This window comes from Anser brachyrhynchus (assembly GCF_964034855.1).
Source record: "Anser brachyrhynchus genome assembly, chromosome: 1".
Taxonomy (NCBI): Eukaryota; Metazoa; Chordata; class Aves; order Anseriformes; family Anatidae; genus Anser; species Anser brachyrhynchus.
Genome location: NC_137694.1, coordinates 200,934,714 through 200,957,925, shown reverse-complemented (window position 1 = coordinate 200,957,925; position 23,212 = coordinate 200,934,714). Strand labels below are relative to the sequence as shown.

Genomic DNA, 23,212 nt, shown 5'->3' with positions numbered 1-23,212 from the left:
CCCCTCATGCCCCCCGCGGCACCCTCCCGGAGCCTGCCCGCCACCGCTTCCCGCCCGTCCCCTCATGGCCGCCGCCCGCTTCCGCGCCTCGCCCCGCGGCCCTCGGCGTTGCCGCGGCGACCGGAGAAGCCGCCGGGCGCTGGCCGCAACCGCCGCGGGGCGAGGCGGGCGGGAGCTGGGGCGGGAGGGAAGGAGGGAGGGAAGGAGGGAGGGATGGGGGCGAGGGGCTGAGAGGGCGCACGCCTTGGTCATGGCGGGTGCGGAGGGAGCGGCGGGAGGAGCGCGGCAGGTAACGGGCGGGGAGGGGACGAGGGGGGTCCGTCGGTGCCCGTCGCAGCGTGGCGTGGATCGGTCCCCGGTGCCACCCCGGTGTCTGGGACACCTCAGGGTGTCCGTTCCCTGTGGAGCCGGTGCCCCTGTGCATGTGTTGTCTGGGGTGCCTGTCCACGTTAGAGCCACAACTGGCCCTGTGTCACCTCAGGTGTCCGTCCCCTGTGGAGCCAGTGCCACCGTGCCTGTGTCACCTGGGGTGTCTGTCCCCATCAGAGCCACAACTGGCCCTGTGTCACCTCAGGTGCCGGTCCCCTGTGGAGTCACTGTACCTGTGTCGCCTCGGGTGCCACACAGCAGTGTCCACACACCTGTGCATGCAGGTATCCATCTCCTTGAGAGCCATGCTTTTTGCCCCCCAAGGAATTAGGGCTGTCTCATGGCACCTTCCCTCCTGTGCTTTGCCCTCACACACAGCCATCCATCACAGAATGGCCGAGGTTGGAAGGAACCTCTGGAGATCATCTGGTCCAGCCCCCCTGTCCATGCCCTACATCCCTGTCCCACCAGCCCCACGGACCTGTTCCAGGGTCAGGCTCAGTCTGGTCTTTCCTTGCTGCTAAGGTATGTGTGTGCTCCACGAGTCCGTGCAGCATTTGCCAGACAAGGGAACAAATAGTTCCTGTGAGTCTAAAAGTGTGTTTGGGAACCATTGTTGCCCAGTATAGGTTAATTAGAGTGTATGAAGGTATGGAATTTGGCCTCCACTCCATGGCAGTGGAGAAAAGGCTGCTTACTGCACCCACGGATCTACAACAAATTTGCATTCATATATTCCAGAGCGTCTTGGTAAATCATTGACATTATGAGACAGAGAATGATCCAAAACAAACTCTTCCTCGTGGAAATCCAAGTTTATCCTTGAGTTAGCACCACTTCTAGTATCGCACTGTTGCAGCAAGTGCAAAAGCTGCTGGTGGAGAGCTGGGCTTACTCCAGAAGTTTTCATCCTGCCCATTCCAGGATGTAATGTAGAGCCACATTTCCCTGCTCCTGTTGTTTGCAATGGAAGAATTACAGAATTTGAAGGGAAAGCACCAAACGATTCAGTATACACAACTTCACTATGCAAATGTGCGTGTGTAAGAATCTGAATTATTTGATTTGTTGTTTCAGCAGGTCAAAAAGACTATCAATAACATGGAACAGTGCTTGGAAGTGTTTCAGGAACAAGCTCTCGCTAAGTAAGTAAAGAATATCTGAGAGTTGAATACATAACAGAATTGAATTTGTGGGTTTATTAAAGATGTAAAACAAAATATTAATGATATGAGAAGCAAACATTATTTTTCAATTTCTTTGGCTGCTTTCTCTGCAAACTGTGAAGAGGTTACTAATAACTAAGACAACATGGCTTATCACAGTAATACCCTACTGACTGTATCTTATTTATTTAATTTTTTTTAATCTGCATATCTAAACAAAAGAGAAACAATGAAACTATGCAGGGTTTTATTAAGATGTTAAGCAATTTTATTTTAAATGTTTTTCAAAAGTTGTTGCTAGGCTACAGCAGTATAAACACAGTTCTTAAAACATTCTGAAGCCTTAAAAACAGGGCTAATAATTGTTAAAGCTATAGTCTTATTTTTCATATGTAATAACCAAAATTGATCTATCAAGTATGAAGTGCACTTTTCCTCACAACACAATCAACTTTTTTTTTATATAATCCAAATTTAATTGTTATAGTGTTTTAGTATAGCACAAACTATGGGGGAGATTTAAAAGAGGGCCTCATACCATCCAGCCTCTTCAAGGAACACAATGATATGAAGAGTACGTCCTGATATAAGCTGAATAGAATATTTATCTATTATAATTTATGAATAAACTTAATACCTCCTTTTCATATAAAATGGTTTCATATATCATTATTACCAAGAAGCAGCCCTAGGTCATATGGCACATATTGAGTGTAAAAGAACTTAAAATAATAGAGACACACATATTCAATCAGACCTGGCCCAGGAAGGCTTTAATATGATTTGAAAGTGTGCTCTGTTGTACTGAAGAATAATGTGTGCAGTTTTCATAATGGAACAGAAATAGCATGCAGCACTAAAATATATTCTGAACAATGTGGCCCTTTTTTGGCTTAGAGGGCCATTCTTTTTGTTAGTGATATGACTGGTAAATATTGTAATTAAAAATTAGAATTTAAAAAGATCAAAATATTGTTATTTAACAAATCAAAAGCTCATTTTAAGAGTTCACCTCCTGCTGGCTTTAGTTGTAATTGACATATGTGAAATTTCAGGCCATTGCAGATGGATCTAGAGAGTGATATGTCCTATAATAAAACAGGTATTCTAGACAACTCTTTATTTCCATTACCAATAGAAAGAATCTGGAAGAATAGTTTAGGATACACATCGGATGATAGGAGACTAATGTTTCAGTCTGTGCTGACAGTATTGCAGAGATAATGCAGATAGCTTTAAAATTTGGGAAAAGAGCTGAATAATGGTGGCAGAAATCATGACAATTATCTGCCAGCTGCAAGATCCCATAAATCACAAATTATCCATCCAAACGTGTATGACTGTGTATGGCTGATAATTGTTAAATAAATTAGTTGTAGTTCATATACACGGTAAAATGTATTAGTGGAGTGCTGTATCAATCATTTTATATATTTCTTATTTTTAAATCAACTTTTAAGAAGGGAAAAGGAATTAATATTGGCTCAAGAAGATGGATTAAGGATCTAAAATGAATTAATGTATTTTATTGAAGATGAAAATCTTTGTTTACATTGTTCTGCATAAGTTTTGCATGTGTTTTTAGAAACATGCTCATACATATTTTTCTATTTGTCAGCAAACCTGAGAGCATGAACTAGATGCATGAACTAGAGACTGACAGTATGAACTAAACATTTCTTGAAATTTCAGTTTCTAAATTACAATTTTTTTCTAAAGAGTATGGACAAGAATATTCTTTCTATGCCTATTAAGATACAATCATTAAAATTCAGGTCTGTGCAGAACTCCAAAGCAAAAGGTGGATAAACAGAGCTAGAAAGATCTAACTAATGCAAAAATCATTTGTCGTGAAGGACTAGAGTTGGTTAAAGTTTTTGTCTGGGTTTTGGTTTGTCCACGTCTGGAGACATACAGATGTTTTATACAGATAGTTATTAGTGACCACAGAATATGAATCATCTTTATCTTCACTGGTATAGAAATAAGAGTAAAAGAAGGCTAAGAGTTTGTGTACATCACTGTAAAGATGAGTTACTTTTAAGTGTTTGAACTGTGTCAAAATCAATGCAACAAAAAGAATACATGCCACTTGTTAAATACAAGCCATCACTTCCATGTGGGAAGGATGCATCTGATGTATGCATTCAGCAATGTGGGAATGCTGAATGCATATGGGTTACCATACTTCTTCACTTCATGGGAAAGCTTATTCTTTGTGTGTTTATCTGATGGCATATTAAGCAAAAGATGCCAGAGTTTTTCACATTGTATATATCCAGTGATCAAAATAAATTCTCATGATTTTCATACCGTCTGATTGACCATATTCTGAGAGGGGTATAGTAAGCACTATTTTCAAAGAACTGAAGGGATTAAAATAATAGTCACAACAGCTCTTAGTACTTCTGTGGTGGTAGGTGGGGATAGAAGCCACATAAATCTTTACGCAGAACTATGTGTAATGCCACAGCCATGTTACGGATCAGTTCTGGTAGTAGAATCTACAGCTTCAGGAACAGCTTTCCTGTTTTAGCCTAGAGGATCTAGGTAAGGAAGCAGGCAAAGATGTGAAGGTGAAAACAGTAGGGCTGACAAGCTGTTTCAGAAATGTTTTTCCAATAAGAGCTCCCTTTTATATATTGGTGGTTCTAAGTTCAGAAAACGTGCAAGAACTGTTGAGAGAAATTTGTCCTTGAACAGCTGCAGAACTTGCCTTGTGGGGGTTGATCTAAAAGGACAGGTGAAACAACTCAAGAGGGGAAGATGTCAGCCACGGTGGATCTAAAGCGGTAATCTGATGATCTGGGATGGAGAGTGCATTTGCACTTGCACAGCAGTCTTTAGATGGTCCATATAAAACACAACGAAGAAAGTACCTACTTCTGAAGGCTAAAATCAGATAGCTGAGTCACTGCTCATTGCACACCAGTGTGTTTCCACCTGACAATACGTGAGCCTGGAAGGATATTGGTGCTTAAACAGCAGTATCAAATGAAAGGTAGTCCTGATGCAGTACAGCTTCATCTTCTGTTTTTAAAATCCCATTTCATATTTCCCCAATTCCTGGCAGAAGGAATCAAAGTTTGCTGCATCATTAATGCAATTTTGAGATGAGTTTCAGGCATTTTTGGGATGTGGGGGAAACATTTTTTTTTTCTGATATGTACATCATGGTATATCACTTGGCTTGCATTTTGGTAACTATTATTCTATGGTTGATATTAAATGTTAAAGTGGCATTGCTAACAGTTTTAACATTAAAAGACATTAAGATTTTTGTGTATTTGTAAAACCTTTCCAAGCTTAACAGGTTTGCAGATTTGAGTTTCTGTAATAATTATCAAAACATGGCATATGCATCACTTAAGCGCCAAGAAAATATGTTCAATAAACGTTTCCATGTTAAGGAACTCTTTTTTTTTTTTTTTAACTGTACTGCAGTTAGAAATTGAGCATGAAAGATATAATACGTGGAATGTGTGGGGCAAGCACTTCACCCGAGCAGATCCTACAGACAGGGGACTTCAATGTGTCTGCATGGGCACTGGGAAGGCAGGAAACTGGGAAGCTGGCTGAACAGCTAGGATATGGAAGATTACCAGAAAAGAAAGAAAACATTTTCCACAGGGACATTTTTATCCACAGCATTTGTCATTTTGAACACGGTTGTTAACTTGAACCAAATGCTGGTGTTTACCTGAGGTGGTGGTATCAACCACCAGGAGTAAAACCTGTGAGTACACGTACTGTGTTCTTCAGCGATGTGCTGGCAGCACACCCAGCAGCTGAAGTCTCCCTGGCATTAGGGGTGTTACCTCTGAGTGCATGGCTTGCTTTGTGCTTGAATATGTGAGGTTCTGCTAAAATAGCATTCCTAGTCACTTGGCACATTCGTGGTTGCAATGTCCCCCCCAGAAAATATGCCAGATTGTAACATACGTGACATGAAACAGCATCCTGTGCTAATTTTGGATACTGAAATCCTCTTCGATACTCTCTAGGATTGAGCAGTTACAGGCACGTTGCTGTGTGTTTTTTCATTAACCTTGTTGTACTTTGTTGCTACATTATGCAGATGGTGCACTCTCTTTTGTCTCCGTGTGACCATCTTTATGACAATTATTTCATAAATAATCAATTTACAGGTCCAGTCAGAAGGAGAGGAAGAAGAGCTAGGAAATACTGAAGAAATAATAAAAGAAATAGCTAAGGTCAGTTTAGCAAACCATCATGCCACAGAGGTATTAGAATGACTGCAAACTGATAAGTAATCATGAGGGAATTTGCCGTACAGATGTAGGTACCATCAGCAGTCGAGGGAATATATAACTTTTAAAACTGTATAAATTAAAGCGCTATAACTGCTGACTATTACTCCTAGGGGTTTTTTTTAGAACAGGTCAGTGAGATAAACAATATTTTTGAGAGGAAAATAGAACATGGCAAAACTCGAAACAATGACACAACATTCTTAGTTTATTTTAAATGAAGAGATGTCTATCAGAAGGCTAAATATGTTATCATGAGAAGTAATAGGTTACAGTACATCTTCTACATCATTTTAGATTAACAAATTTATGAAAGAATACAATTGCTGGTTTAATCAACAGGAAATTCAATGTAGGCTTGTAGCCAACCCCCCAGAAAAGCAATATGAGGCTTGAAAATCATGCAACGGTATGAGGAAATTGAAATTACATTTAGATTAAACTTTAATTGTGCAATGAATAAGCACCGTGACAGATTTAATAAAAAAAAAAAAAAAAAGGTGAAGAGAAAACAGATGTACCACTGTTTACTAATTGCATAATCTATTAAGAGGGAGACGGTTGACACTGAAGAAACAGCACAATGTAATTTATTTGTACTTTCATGTAGGTGTGGCGGTTTCATATTTCATGTAGATATGATAGATATGGATTGGATACAGTAATCTCTAAATTGTTGCGGAGGGAAAATGTAGAAATTTTCACAATGATCAGATAATACTAGAAAATAATGAAGATTTTAAGTGAGGTGTTTTTTTTTTTCGTGATCAAGATAAGATTGCAGTGACTAAAGATAACACATTTCAGTACTTTCCAGCATGTGATAAAGATAAGATAGAGGTAGGTATTCTAAAGGAAATAGTAGAGCTGTGTATTGGGGCAATTTATGAATATAATCTCTTATTAAATCAAACAAAAATACTTAAAAGCAATTAAAACTAGAACAGGAAACAAGAAGGGTATTAAAAAGTTAGAAGAAGCAGAAAAGAAAGTTTATTAACTAATATGAGAAGGACATATGCAAATAACAGATGCCACTAAAGAAAATTGTGAGGAAAGTAGATGTTTACTTGCTGAAAGTGAAGTGAAAGAGATGCTGTTCCTGAAAAGTTTAATGATTCAATACAGTATTCCACTTGTTAAAAACAATCAGCGAAAGATTTTTCTTCACTCCTGTGAGATAAATGCCACTTTTGGTACTTAGTATAAAAGTATCTCTGTCTCACATCCTATGGGCTCTGAACACAATAAAAATGCTTAGAAGTTGTGGGATTTTCAAAGAAATACAAGGTTGATAAATATAATTTCATTTCAAGAAATGACAAGAAGTGAGCATTACAGTGGTGAGTAAGTCTGCCAAAGGTTTTTATCAAAATACTGTCTTAACTATTTCTGATCTGGTATCTCAGTTTAAGTAAACTGAGGTCAAAAAGAAGTTTTTAATGACTTACAGATAATGATTTTTGGTGATGTGTGATTACTCATAGTGATAGAGGATAATCTGATTTTTTTTTTCCTATATAACTTGATGAAAATTAACTTTTATAGAAACTTAATAGGCACTCAGACATAGTTAAGGAATTTGCTCAACAGCTAAGTCTTCTTTATAGCAGTCCAAAACCAGCCTTGAGTGTTAATGGAATAAAATTCCCCTGCTTTATTATATGGAGAGGAATTAGGCAGGAGTGTACGTGGTCTCCTTTCTTTTTCCCAAACCCTAGAATCCTAGGTTAAATGGATAAGAAGCAGTAAATCAGAAAAATAAAATAGCTAGGAACATTTTAATAAACAGTTTAATTATCTTGTGATTTTCTTTTTCCTAACTGGAGTATTTCACTGCAAGTTTTATAGAACCATGAGTTCTAGAAAAATTCTGACTTTTAACGAAATCATTGCAATTCTGCAATGCCAGGTATAAATTCACAGATTCAGAGAAACTCTCAGTTCAGAAAACAATTGAGTTTATTAGGCAATAAAGTCTCCAAAATACTTACAGAAAAAAATCTCATATATAGAGAAGAACAGTATAATTTAGACTTACAACAGTCATTTCTACAAATAAAATTTAGAGTGCAGAAATAATTGTGCAATTTCTTGCATAAAAAGTATCCAGAACCAAATATTCTATAAAGTATATCTTTACTTCATTTTTTTCCTTATGTTCATCATCAAATACAAAGTTTGAATTTACATGGAATAAAGAAAGCTTCATATTATTCAGATGCTTTTTATGTATCTGCTAAATAGTGTACGCCATCTGATTTAAACAGTTTGACACTGTCCAGTGTTTAATTTTGTAAGATTAATATGCTGTGCCTCCGTAAGGGTAAGTTTAAGAGGGCAACTTTGACTGCTTTATGTTTCTGATATACCTGTATATTCTGTATATATTCTAATATATATATTAACTATATACCATTATTTTGATGCTTATGACACATCATATTCCTAAGGGAGTGACATAAAAAGTATTCTATCACTGGCAATGAAGTTATGGTGTAAGGGATGTATTCCAAATTTAACCTCAGAAGTTTGGAAAAATTCTAATGTTTATGTTAAAACCAGCACGTGGTCTCCCAAAGATAAGTTCATTTTCAAAACGCGCTCACTTCTGTGGTTCCTAATACAATTAAACCTTACTAGTATTATAGAAGTTGTCTTTTTATTTAAGTCCATTTTCCACAAAGAGATTGGGAAAACAGAATGTAAAAGTAGAACTAGCAATCAAGAACAGTGGCTAGCTTTCAAGCCAACTGTTTAATAACTTCCTCCAGCACACTGCCTCCATCATTACTCTATCCTTAGTGGAAAGTCCTGTGCGCATGTGCAGCTTAATATTCGGATTGTCCTACTATTGTCCTTTTAGGTTTAAGCTTGGAAACCTTCTACTTAACTTATGCTCATTTGAGAGCTCCTACCTGACAGAGTGAGAGGATATCAAACAGCCTTTAAGCTAGGCAAAAGATCCACAATGAAGTGATCCACAAATATTCTGATTTGGACTTCAGGCAAATTTAAGATTTAGTTTTTGAGGGCATCATTTAGCTTTTCCATATCTTTCTTTCTGATGTTGAAAAGTGATGATTTTTATCAGAAGTAAAATCAAGTCTTAGAAATATAAATACAAATTTATTTTCTGCCTTACTCTGTATTTGAAAAAATAAATCTATTTTTTATTATTACTAGAGCCCCTCCGTGTGACACTCAACTTCAGGAGTTACTGCATCAAATTGACATCACAGTAAACGGCAAAAAAGTGGAATGGGAAAGAAAGATGAAAGCTTTGGAAGCAAAGATGGATATCCAGGATCAAGAACTAGCAAGAGCCCAAAGCAAACTGGATCAAAAAGGTCAAGAGGTATTTTAAAATGTCACATTCTATAAAGTATTTATTCTGAGAGGTAGTTAATAGTACTCTCAAAATGCTCTATAAGTAGGCTTGTTTGTTCTATCATGTAAAAATACCAAACACCCTTTAAAGGTCACTAATTACTCTTACTGTTTTGTTTTAAAGTGTGCTTCAGTTCTGAAAAGTGTTTGTAAAAATGTCATTGAAAGTCCCGTGATTCTTCTATTTCCCTGAAGTCTAAATCAAATAGTTTAGTTGTAAAAAGATAATGTGATTTTTTTCTAATACTTCTAGTTTCATCAGAAATTTTAAAAGGAAATGTACAGTTCAAAAGTTTGACAAAATTATGTCTTTGTAATTCATGTTTATACTCCATTTTTATCATTTTACACTCTGTACTGGCTAAACGTTAATTTTATTATTAATAATGGAGATTTGAATTATCACCACTTAGAATTGCTTATCAAACTGAAAACCCCAGCGTACCTGACGTCATCTGTACTTCCCAGTCATGTCTGCTGAATATTCATTCAGAAGTATTTGTGACTCCTAGCATGACATTCAGCTCTGGTTCAAGACGTCTGAAGTTAAGTGTTTACACATAGGTGTCCCCTTGTGAGCTAGTTGTCTAAACTGCCAGTGGGAGTCTTGAAAATGCTATCTCACTCCCTAATGAGCAATTACAGGAACTTGCCCTTTGTCATTGCAGTCAGAGGAGCCAAGAGAATAACTCAGCTAGCCAATCCTCAAAACATCAATTTATTTGCCCATGCACAGATGTTATCTGAAATACTTTAGCATATTCCAACTGGTTTCCAGCTGCCTCTCCAGAGAAACTTAGGTGTCATGTGTGCTCTTTGTCATATTTCTCAGGTCTTTGTGAAAATCTCAGATAATTCAAGATATGTCAAATAGCACTGTACTTAGGGAAATGAAATAGGTCTAAAATGTCTCCTGATAATTTGAACATAAGTAATTGAAAGTAATTTATATGATTATATAAACCATTCAAACAAAATTTTCACACTGGGGCACAGCAGTTCATTTATGTGGTTGGTTCAGAAATGCTTTCATTAAAGAGTCTTGACAGACTTCTACTGTATTATCATTAAATCATAATGTAAGCATACAATGAGATTTTTTACTGTAAAATCCCTGTCTTGATGTTGCTGCCATCTGGGTTTGTGGTGTCCAGATTTATTATTAAGTTACTGAATGAATACATATTTTTCATACTTACCTTTTATGCAGCAGTCTTTCAAAATTTCAAATGACTTTCAAAAATAATGTAGATTGGAACACTTCAGAAAAGGTAAAGGTGAATGCTTATTCTAACTGTAGGTGGGACTACTTCAGCAGAAACTGGAAAACTTACAGAAAAATAAGTATGAAATGGCTCAGAGTTATGAAACGCAGCTTCATGCACTGAAATCTCAAGTAAGGAAAATGTCAGTTTCGTTATCTTCTGATTGCATTATAAAAACTTATACATGCCTAATGGTATAGATTTTATGGATTTTGTAAAACATTTATGGATTTGGGAAAGATGAATTGTGTCATGCTAATAATGATGACTACAACTTCTTACCTGGCTCCATTGTCATTACTGTACTGACATGTCCGAACTCTTTGGACGGATCTTGATGTGATTATGACTTCTGTTATGAAGACAAGTATTAGATTTTCTGACTATGGACTAATAACCTAAAACCTTGGTGAATTAATAGAACAGATAATTAGATTCATGCTAATAAGACTGGGATGCACATTAGGGATTTGAAGACCTAAACTGCTCTCGTCACATCTTTGCTACAGATTTTTTCTCAGTTTAGTTTGCCTGCTTCACGGGGATTATTAAAGAGGCCTGATCATTTTCCATAAGGGAACATAGTATCAAAACTACAATAACCTGGAATATTGTTACTGTGGATTTGTTTTGCCTTTATTTATTGACTGTTCGCTCTGTGCCTGTGCTTTTGTTCTTCGTTATTTTCCACTTCAGTTACAAATTTAAATTCTTAGCAAGCTTGAGCCTATTCTAATTCTCAGATTTTAACAAGTTAACATCCAAAATTCTAATTTTTTAGTTTGCACATATTACAGAGAAAGAAACAATGTCTAACATGGTTGTTGAGAAGTTAAGCAAGATACAATGAAAAATGGTGTGATGTTTTACTTATAAGTTGTACAGTGCCTTTAGCAGTACAAAACTGTCCCCAACACTGTAGCAGATTGCTCTTTCCTCATCCTTTGTCACATTTCCTGCAATATATTTCACTTGTTAGATTTTTTTATCTCATGCTAAAAATGTCTGCTTTTAAGTTACATGTTGTTGCTAAGATCTTCACTGTTCTTTATGAAATTTAAACTCTGGGTCATTTTTCATAAATCTTTTGATTTTGAAGTTGTTACTTACCCTACACGTCCTTCTCAGGAGCAAATACAATTTGTTTTCTCTTTATGTTTGTTTGTTTTTTTTGATTGATTGATTGTTTGTTTTAAAGTATCTGACACTTCCTAACCTTCAAGTTTCTCTCTGTGTACCTGGTTACACTTCTTGCCGATATTCTCCTTTTTAGTTTCCAGACTGACCACCTAACCTTTCTCTGAGTGCCCTGATTGCTTCTCCTTTTGTCTTTATGCTAGAAGTTTAGATTTCTGGCTCTTAAGAATATACATCACTTTCCCAACTGGTGTCACCCACCACTTCCTTCTCTTTCAGTCATCCTATTTTATCAAAGGTTCTAGCATGGATGCCATTTGCATTTCATTTTCCAGTGCCTATTCCTCCCTTCCACCAGCCTTAATTCTTCATGAGGTATCCATCCTGTACACAGTGACTGAAGAAGTAAACTGCAGGTGCCTAAGCTAGGAAACCTTCCTAGATTCTCAGTGAGATAAACAGGAAGTTTACCTGTCAAAACAATTCCAAATGCTTGTGTTACTCAGTAGGACTGTCCCACTCTGCTGTTCTAGCTTTCACCAAATCTCCTTATTAAGTTTCTTTCTTAAATGACAGTGCTGCGCAGTCTTCACTATGGAATGACTTTAATGTCCTCAATTTTAGGCTGCACAAACTCATATCTAAAATATTGAGCTCCACTGAGAATATTAATCTTTGCCCTGTGTCCTTTGTCTCCTTTCTTTTGGTTCTTATCTTCACTTGAAAGTTACACCTCCTTCTACACTGTATATTTTTAAGAGCTACAATTTAATTTTGCACATATGGCACGTTACTGTTTGCCCAGTAGCACGGTGTTTTCTGTGCAGATGTTTTCTTAGAATCTCTCACAATTTTTGTTCCACCCTGATCTTAATAGAAACAGTAAGGATTGCTTTTTCTAGCTATAAGAAAGTTAAGGCCATTCAGAACAAATTTCTCCATGATAACACTGCTTCTGTGGACCTCAGTGCTTTTTACCCTTGATACTAATAAAAGCAGCTGTTTAATGAGTAACATTCCCACAGAATTCATTATGTGCTTGCCGAATGCAGTAAAACCTTTTCTTTATTATTTTTTTTCCTATTAGGGAAATAATTCTTGCTATGTAACCTGAAACTCTTAGGCCACACTGTTGCATTCATCCAAATATACAACATTTTGTCATAATTAAAAAAGCAAAAATTTTAGGGGATTATCTCTATTACTTCTCTCCCTTTTTTTTTTTCTATAGAGATACTTAGTAGTCAATGACGTTTTGAAAATGAGAGAAAACCTTCAGCAAAAGAAAAAGAATCCATTCTTGCTCTAAGCACTTTAACAACTAAGTGCATTTAAAAGTTAAATGTCTAAGTCTGAGATACCTCAGAATCGATGGAAGGAATTGGACACCCCTAGAATATAATGCATTTCAGTGTCTGATGAGAATTTAAGATAGCTGAAATGTCTAAGCATTTGGAGATAGTTCTTTCTAACTCAGAGTAGCTCAAGCTTGGAAGTCTAACCTTCAGAAATCTGAACTTAGGTGAATCTCACCCTAGAAGTCACTCACTCCTTCTCTGCTCCCCAAATGGGAGGATTCTTGGCTTTTAGTCTAGTTTCTGGTCAGGATAACATTCAGACTATAATCTTTCTTAAATATCCACATTTAATTAAATTAATCAAATATAAAAACTCATTTTTTTTCTCATTTTATGTGTTCCATTTTAGATTGATTTGCTGAAGTGTTGAAGTCCTACATTTCCTAGCCTTTTTAGCGTGACCAGTCTAGTACCGGTCTTCATGCGGGTTTGCTCTTCCCAGGCAGTTTCCATATGCCATCGTATACTCAAGAGCAGAACTCCTGTTAGTTGAAAACAGATATCTTTCTTCCAAAGGCAGTGAGTTCCATGTTATATGAGCTTGGATAATCTGACATATTTTAAATCTCACCCCTTTTTCCATCTCACCTGTATTCTCTGGCAAGGTCCATTTCAAATATAGGCAACATCTCTGGAAGACTTTTAATTTCATTAAAAGGTGAGCTTTCAGCTCTGTAAGTCCATGTTATAAGATTTCTATTCAGAAATTCCAAGTTGGTCAGATCTATTCCTGGATCTCGCCATTTCATGACACTTCCTAGTTTACGACTGCCTACCTGCTGGTCAGCTTTTCAATTCTTTTCACTATTCCCTATTACAGGTTCCTCAAATAATCTCAAATATCTCTAGTGGGTTTCCAGATGATTTCTTAACTCCCATTTCTGTTCTCTGTATTTTCTGGACCTTCTTGGCCTTCTGTGCAGACCTCAATTACTCATTCATTGGTTCAATAGGATTCCATTGCAGTTTTGTTATTTTTTCCCCTTTGGGAGTAATTTCTTTTCCAGACAGTAGTTCACCTTAGAGCAGAACAAAAATATGAAGTTTTATGGATTTTTTTTTTGATTAGGCAAAAAAAAAAAAAATCATGTTAGAGTGAGAATTTTTAAAGTAAAGCCCTAATTATTACCAAGAATATAAACTGTCATATATAACCTGAATTTAAAAGAACCAAAAAACAAGAGACATGAGCAGTATTCACAGTTGTAAGCTTCTTTTCTAGTCAACATTCTTTGCAAAGTTCTTTCACTTAGCTTTCCTCAAGATCATATATTTAGTGTTTCCTTTGATAATGTCCTTGGTTTTCTTTTTTTCCCAAACCAGATATACATATCTTTGAGCAACCTGATGTGGTAGGAGGTGTCCCTGCCCATGGCAGAGGGGTTGGAATTAGATGGTCTTTAAGGTCCCTTCCAGCCCAAGCCATTCTATGATTCTATGATCTCTACCAGACAATGGCAGTTTCTACTATATCAAACCTATAAATGTCCACTAGCTTGTGTAGTGCAGCAAACTGTTCAGAATGGCCATTCCTCTGAAGAGGCCGGTACCTTCTGAAGATGCTGCTACTTCTGCTGGTACCTTCCATTCTTTTTCTCTGACTCCGAAGCCATGCTTTCATGGTAAGTTCAATAGGCAGAACAGTATTTAGGGTCCAATTCTCATAGACACTCTTTGGTGCTTCCTGATTCTGGAAGAAAACAATCATCCGATCCATAACATTTCAACAGTTTTTACAATAGAAGAGAAACATTCAAGTTTAAAATATGTTAATGATAATCCTTCATTCTGGTTAGCGAAGCACCCTTTAAAAATGTCAACACAAGATGGCAGTAAACAAGTGTAAAACATTTCATATAAACAGCAGAGGAAATGACACTATGGATAATAGTACCATAAAAAACTTCAGCAGAAGTATCTGTCAGATGAACCCATCTGAACAGTTAGTTAACATTTATGTGAGATCTTAGCCGTGTTCACCTAAGAAATTAATTTTATTAATTGATTCTTTGTTGTATTGATTAAATACTTAGATTGTTGAAGTTGCATAAAGAAAACCTTGCCCACATGGTCAGCCTTGACAGATTCTGCATGTTCACTTCTGCTTTCATTTTTAGTTTTCAAAGCTGACACATAGTTATGAAAAGCTACGGTTACATCAGTTAAAACAAAAAAATCTTCAAAGTAGAGGAAAATGTGAGGAAAGCCTAGAGACACCATTTGAATTGAGTAACTTAAACAAGAAATTGGAGGTAAGAATATTTTGTCATTATATTCTACTTTTAATATACATTTAGAATTAATTTGTTGATTTCAGTCAAAACTTTAAATTTCTGCTTATTCTACAAAAGTTATGAAATTTTCTTCAACTGGCAAGAAAAGGTGCATAGTTTGATATCCAGGTTTTGTCCCTTCACTCAAGTTTTAGTAATGTTTTTAGTAGCTTTATGAGTTAATAGACATAATTTGCTTCATAAATGTATCTTCATACATAGATAAATTTTACTTCCTTCCTGATTAATATATTTAAACTGAACAATATCCATTGAGGCTTGAGAGTTTTTACATATGCAGGATATTGTCACATGATACCTACCATTAATTTAGGTTTGTAGACTTCAGGACAACTTTGGTTGTGTAGGGCTGGATAGAAAAAGGATTTAGGATTGAAAAATTGCTTGTTATACACATATCTTGTCAGCACCTATGTGCCTGAGGCAATCCACAGCCTAGGTCTCAGTATCTGATTTCCCTAGGTCACACATTAGGAAGGATAAGGCACTTAAAAATACAGTCCACAGAATCCAATATACTGAGTGAGGGACTAGATAATATGTGATGCTGAGGATAGGATTCAGTTACATTCCCCATCCATCCAGATACAGAAGGGATTTTAGCTGACTTATTCTTGGATACAAGCAGATGCTGATCTCTGACCAGAATTCCCAGCCATGACTTGTCATAGTTTGAGGTTACTTTGTGATCTGTGGAATAATCAAATATTTACTGGGCCAATAAGAGAACTAGCTAGCACAGAGAAATGGCAGGTGTAGGCTGTGCCTCTATATGGTGGCTTCTCCTTAAATACTCATGGGTACATTCACTGGCTCAGAAACTTGGATCCAGTCTCACCTCTGATAACTGAGCAATCTAATCTCTAGCTGTACTAATTTTCCTTTCTTCTTCCTTACTTATCCAATATATTTTCTAATATCCTATGCAAAGTGAAACTTCAAAAGGAGGAATTCCAGAGCCTGATGAAAATTAGTATATAGTTTATTATGTAGAAAAATAACCTGGGAAGACTCTGGTTCAGATTCTGTTTGAAGAGACGTTGGAAGATTATTAAACCAAGTCTTCCCCATTTTAGGAGAACAGTCTAACCACTAGTCTCATGTAGCATAGAAGGATCAGAAAAAAAAAATAAAAATTCTCTGGCTATCCTTTGCAGAGAGCATGATGAAGTACTGTGTGCTTCAAGCATTTACTACACTATGTCCTGTAGGGAAAGTAAGCAGAGGAAACTGGTGGAAACAGCGTGAGCTAGTTACTTAGCTATTAAGCATTTTGAAGACTTAGAGGCTCATGATTTAGATTTATGTAAATTTATGCTGTAGATAGTTCAAATACTTAGAGAATTTCTCAATCAAAAAAAAAAAAAAGATCTAATAGATTTTAAGTACTTTCATAATACTTAAGCTGCAGTTAAGCAGGATTTTAGGATCTATATTTTGAACTTGCCTATCTTCTCTGTTACGCTGTAGGATATAGGACACATAAATGTTGATGTCTCTTCCACATGGAAGAGTCCTTGTCATCAGAAAATCTGCTAGGCCTTGGACTTCAGCATAGCTGCCAACATGTGCTACTACAAGAATAATAAATGGATTATACATCCATTGTTGACTAAATATATCGCTACTGTGAAACTGTCTGATCCAGCTAATTTGAGAATGACCTTATTCAAGATTGAAATGTGAAAATAATGTAACACAGTGCTATCATTTGATTAATTATGCAGTATGAAAAATGAGTGCTTGGAATATATACAGCAAATTCTAGTATTCAGGAAATAATTACGGTGCTGAAAATCTACTAAGCTCAGCAGTACTTTAGTAAGGCCTTGAATCTGCAGTCCTCATTTAGTAGTCTAAAAGTCCTTTTGTATCACATTTTGCTAAAAGGGAAAGATTTTAGTTGGTTTAAAGTACCAAAGCAGATATTAGGAAAGCTAAGACTTGTATTAATGTATGTTAGAAAGCATTTGATTTTATTTCATTTGCAAAGAAATTCTTATTTTTTAAAACTCAAGGAATGTGCCAATTTTGGCATAATTATAAAAACTCATCTACCTTTTGGGAACCAACAATTCCATTGTGAAAAAGGAAATTTTTATAAAAGCTTATAAAACAGTATACTTTTATTTTGGTAACTCTTCATGCAAACAAAAAGTGCAACAACTTTAGTAATTGTGGAGTTCTACTTATTTGGTAGGATACTGCCTTTAAATACCAGTCATGAACATGCAAGGTCTGATATGATACAAAAGGAAATTCAGATATAGTGTAAATAGGAATATAAATACAAATACAAGACCTGATATACTAGAATTTGTTAAACAAGTTTTTATTTAAACTAGGTGAACTTAGGTGAAAAATTTGGAAGCTGAAGCAGCAATTGAAAAGAGAGCACGAAGTAAAATTTATTCACTGTAGCTGCTGCCCTCCTTGTTCAAGAAAAAGAACAAAAAAGAAGGCACTCAAAACATTTGTCTGAATATTAAGGGTTTGATCAATGTTGATTACTCTACTTTACTTTAAACTCACAGGAACTACCCTCCAATAAAATTGGTTGTTTACTGTCACAACTCTAAGATCTACCCTGATTTTAAGTGACTTGAAATATTTTATCATTTCTATTCAATGATTATGTTTACCACTCAAATTTTTCAGATTAACAGCCCTTAAGAATTTTTTTCTGGTGAGGATGGCTGGCGGCTGGATGGCTTTTTTCGTATAACTGTTCTTTTTATCTTCTTTCCAAGATTATGGAAAGACTATGTATTAACTATAAAACTGCATTTTTCTTAGAACCATACAAGTTACAAAATTATTTAGATTAAGGAAAAGAAGTAATTCTACCTCTATTCAGTAACTTTGTTTTGCTGTCTTTCAGGAATTTAAAGCAAAATCAAGAGAATGGGATAAGAAAGGGACAATCTGCCAAAATCATCTCATTTATTTAGATGCTCAGCAAAAATTATTGTCTGAGAAATGTAATTTATTTCAGGTAAAATAAGAAGCTTTAGAAGGAAGATGAGAATTAAATGAGCTGTTAGTTCAGCTAGTATTATTTAAAACTTATTTTTAAAAATTTAAACACTAATAAGCTTATAGTGAGTATCAAAAATTAATATGGATACATTGTTTTAAGGCAAATCCATACTGAAAGATCTGTTGATACATAAAGTTATTTTTATTTTATTTTTCTCATTTAATGTGAATAAATATCATGATGAAAATTAGAATATTTCTGATAAAGATAACTGCAAAATGCAATACACATTCCTTTTTACTTTTTCAAGTATACTATGGGCATACTTTTATCTTCTATGCTATCTATTAATATACAATTAATTGTGATGACAAGTTATTGATAAGTATCTTACAAAGTAAGCAGTACATGCCACTACTATGTTGGCTGAAATATAAATTTCCCTCAAATCTAAGGTATCCCTCACTTTCTGAAGATCATAAATAAACAGTATAATTTATACAGAAATTTGAATTCCTATGTGCTGCTCCAAAATCACACTTGGAAATGTTTGTTGGATCACTTATCCCTTTTTGATCATATTTTTCGGCTTTCAAGTTACCATGGCTGGCTTTGTGATCCTTTTTAACTTGCCAATTTGCTTATTACTTTTTTTTTTTTTTACATTGCCCATTGATCTAGCGTATTTTTATTTTTTTAATTCCTTCCATTCCAGAATAAAATATTGATTTCATGGTGTCTTGATAACATACCCTGCTCTGAAAAAAAATCAAGAAATAACTAAAAAAATAATGGGTCTACAAGACAGCTCAATAATGAAGTACAGGGAAGCCAATTACGTTGCTGACTGGTAATCCTCTTTTCCACTGGGACTAAGCTCATTGGATCTTAATCTAGTGAAACACTTTCTTAATGATTCATAGGAGACTCTTTACCCATATTCAGCATTTCCAAGGATGACAGTTACGTTTCATTTACAGATGCTGAAAGCACTATATTGCAATTATTGAACTTTCATACAAAAGTGTGAAAAAAAAGCAAGGCTTTGACTAGACAAATCTACTGACTGATGTATGTGGAGGTGATTATATAATTAGACGAGTCAAAATAGATTGCACAAGATGATCACATCTTTCTTTCAAGGCTCACATGACTGTCATCAGTGAACTTTCTTTGAAGAGAGCTTTCGTTGTAACTGCAACATCACACTGGCTAGTTTATTAATTACAAAGCTGATGAAGTGTTTCAAAAGCATTAATTTGTCCTGTGTCTTTGCCCCAAATTCCTTTTCTGTGAGGTTTTTGATTTCCAGATGGAGACTTGCACTTTTTTTCACAGGATGCTTTGACATTATGGTGTGTCAAACTCCATAATTTAGATTTTGGGGGACCTTAATTTATAATCTGCATAAATTAAAATTACCTGCCAATTTCTTTAGGCTTTTTATTTAATATGCAGCCAGTGGCCACTTCTACTTATGTGTTCAGCCAACACAAATTATGAGAACTTAGTGAAATCAAGAAAGTCTAAAGAATGCTTTTTTGCAGTCCCAAATAAAGTATTTGTAGCACGACTACTTATGTTTAATGTAAGTTCTCTTGCTCAACTTGATCTTTGCACATGATATATGTTTTGTAGGTTTTATTTTGTCATCATTTTTCAGCTAATTCTCAGTCTTCTGAAAGATTACTGCTACTGTGTCCCAGTAGGAGGATCCATATGGGTTTTTTAAACAGTTACTGTAGGTATTTTGGTTCTTCACAATGCCCATGAATTCACAAATACCACCAAGACCAATTTTCTCAAGTTTTGTTTCTAGGACTCTTTAATCAGTACAAGAAACTGAATGGAGTTTGTGACTGCTTCCAGAGATGCCAAATGTGCAAATGATTTTTCCACAAGATTAAAGATAATGATATCAAGGAAGTACAGTTACTGTAGTAACTGAGCTGTTTATACATAAACTATGTACTACTAGCCTTCTAGTCAAAGGTTAATACCAATCCTGGGGCACATACACACAACTCCTACTGAGTTCACTGTATCAAAGAGCAACATTTCTCCCCAAAATTTTTATAGTTAACTGCTTTGAGTTAGGTCATTGTAATCACCCTTTTACATTTGGGGCTAATTAATATTAAGTGCTAGGAAAAAACACAACAGAGGAGAAAAATCCTTGAAAAAGTCTGCAACCTCGTAAGTTTCTGAAACATTCTCATGGAAGGTAAGGAACTTGAGGCTCAAAGAAGATGATATCCTTTTGAGAAGTAATGCAAACTGTTCTAATGGTGCCATCTTTTCTGAGAAAAACCTGGTGAAAAAGATGAAAATAGCTTCATGATTTTAGTAGTAATGGTTTGACCTAACAATATAGATATAATTATTTAATTTCATTTAAAGGGTTTTATTGTTTTATAGAAGCAGACCAAGAGTTATCAATTCCAGATAAGCAATAAGAAACAGAATCAAGAAGAGGTAATTGCATATGGCCATCCTGCAAGTGAAAAGGATGAGTTAATTACTGAAAAGCTAAAGGCAGCTATGAATGAAATAACAATATACAGGAACAGACTACAAGAGGAAAATCTGAAACTCCAGGAGGATCTAAAAATGTTCCAAAAACAGTGCCAGGTAATGATAGTTTTTCTTTTCTGTAACTACTGTAGTATAAATGTTAGAGCATTAATTACTTACAAGTATACTTTCAAAAGTGTTACTGGGATGCCTATATAAAAGATCTGTACATGCATCATATATAAATTTTTTGCAGGAGCACAGAATGAGCTGTGAACAGTAAATTTTTATTAAGTAATACATGAAAACAAAAATGTGTGATATATAGTAGCACATTTTATTCATATCTGTTTATCTAGATTTTTATACCTTTCCTATACCTGTAGCAGACGGAGAGTGAATTTTTTAATTCACTTGGTTCCTTGTATAAAAATTACTTCCATAAAATTTCTTTATCTGGTTACCTCTTTTTGTACAAACTGTCCTATAGCTACTAAATATTTATATTCAAAAGTCTATGGTATACCTTATTGCTGTAAGAATATTTTTCAGTGCAATGAATTTCTAAGTTGCCAGGCATGTGAAGATCCATCAGTTTTTATCTTATCTCTAGTTTACTGTGGTTTTTTTTTCAACTGATATATGAAGACAGCTATTTGGGCCTCTTCTTTTGTTCATAATCTATGAATTCTGACAAGATTGAGATAATACAAGATCTCTTCAGGCTTTTTTATTAGTGAAGTTTGAAACAGATCCGGAATAAGATTCTCATTTCTATATTTTTCTGGTCACATACCTCTGCTTATTTATTTAAGCTCTTCAATATTCAGTAATATATAAAGAGAACTATAGTGACTTTAACTCTTTCTCTGGAAAGATAATCTATTTCTCTTAATAGACAACCTTATTGAGTTTTAACTTCAGTTGCAATATGCTTTACAGTAATTAACATATACGTGGTGGAGATTATTTTCAGGTGTTGTCAGAACAACCAAGTTTTGCACACATGACGTTTATACATTTAATTCACACATATTTAGAGTGGAACAAAACATGGAGAATGGAGCAGGGGGGTAGATGTTGTAGAGAGTACATTTAGAGAGTAGACGGCATTGTCTGTGATGTAGCCTTCTTTAAGAAAATCTTTAGGCAACAGTTTTTTTGGAATTGTGTGAACAGAATGTGAAGATGTTTTAGTTGGAAGTGAAGCTAGGTACATGTAACGCTATTGGCTAAAGAGCAGAAAGGTACAGAATAACTCTGGTGTTCTTGTGAGATAACTGCTGTGTTAGTTTGAAAAGCTGCATTTGCAAACAGTTGCAGAAGGGGACATTGTTGTAAAGTTGATATATGGTGAAAATAATGTCAGTATGAGCTAAGTGCTAACAGCTAGGAGACAATATTTTTTTGGAATGTCTGTATGAGAAAGAAGGAAATTCAGGGCCTGTCGTCAGCCAGAAGGAGTAAGCAGGTTTGCGTGAAGGAATGCTGGGTGGAAGTTGAGGATAGCTGGACCTGATGTGGATGAAAGAGGGAGGAGTAGATGGGCATCTTGGTGGGGAGAAGGCTGGTTGCAATGCCTCAAGTCTTCTTTGCCTGCAACTATTTCATGTGTGCTTCTACCTATTTCTCTCATACTATTGATTAGCAAGAAAGAAGTGATAAAGTGAACTGTATGGAAGACCAGTTTGCTGGCTCTGCAGAAAATACAAACTAAAGAAGATTCAAACTGAGACTACAGAGTATTTCTTTACCGCATGAATTGTCTGACAAACTTGATTGCAGCCATGCATGAGAGGCAGCTTGAGAACATCACACAAACTCTCAGAAAGTCTGCATTAAGTCAGTGGACACTAATTTATATAGAAATATAGCATATGATTGTATTAAAAAGGTTGAACAGTGTTGAGTACAATTAGAACAGGAGCTGATCTCAAAAATTTTGAGACTTCCTTTTGATATCAAACATGGCAATCTAGTTAAGGAAAAATGTTCACAGAAGAAAAGAGAACATTTGGTAATTTTTTCAACTTGAAACAGTCTCTGAAAATGTAATATTTTATTGGATATTTTCTAAACAAAACCTTATCTTTTCTGGTTCAAAATTAATCTTAATTTTGGTATTTTAACAAAATGCAATAGATATTTCTGAAAATAATAAATGGTACATATCTAATTGATTTTTTGAAGTGATATGTGAAACTCTTGACCTGAAATTCTGTTTCAATTATTATTGCTGCTACAGCTGTGGCTGCTGTTATTCCTGTTACTATTGTAATTCATAGAGAAAATACAATTTATGTAAATATGCGTGTTGACTGCAGCCTGCCACAGATGATTCAACTTCTACCACACAGTTGTGCAGCATTTCCCTTATCCACCACATAATCAAATCAGAGATGTACACACACACACCCTAAAAATTTATATATTATAAGCTAATTGTGGCTGTCTCTTGAATGTTAATG

The 23,212-nt window shown here is 35.6% G+C and overlaps 1 protein-coding gene across 5 annotated transcripts in view; it reads left to right on the top strand.

Annotated features, from left to right (window-relative positions):
- The first annotated feature begins 204 nt into the window (after positions 1 to 204).
- Positions 205 to 23,212, top strand: part of DEUP1 (deuterosome assembly protein 1) — a 42,664-nt gene continuing 19,656 nt past the window's right edge. Inside the window, exons 1-7 of one of the 5 annotated variants that reach the window (XM_080603998.1) lie at positions 205 to 289; positions 1,450 to 1,514; positions 8,993 to 9,164; positions 10,497 to 10,592; positions 15,074 to 15,208; positions 18,132 to 18,245; positions 20,649 to 20,861. In XM_080603998.1, coding sequence (XP_080460124.1) covers positions 251 to 289; positions 1,450 to 1,514; positions 8,993 to 9,164; positions 10,497 to 10,592; positions 15,074 to 15,208; positions 18,132 to 18,245; positions 20,649 to 20,861 — 834 coding nt within the window. In that variant the 5' untranslated portion in view covers positions 205 to 250. Of the gene's footprint in view, positions 290 to 1,446; positions 1,515 to 8,992; positions 9,165 to 10,496; positions 10,593 to 15,073; positions 15,209 to 18,131; positions 18,246 to 20,648; positions 20,862 to 23,212 lie in introns of those variants that run through there. The other 4 variants (XM_080603997.1, XM_080603999.1, XM_080604000.1 and 1 more) reach the window with 4 other exon arrangements.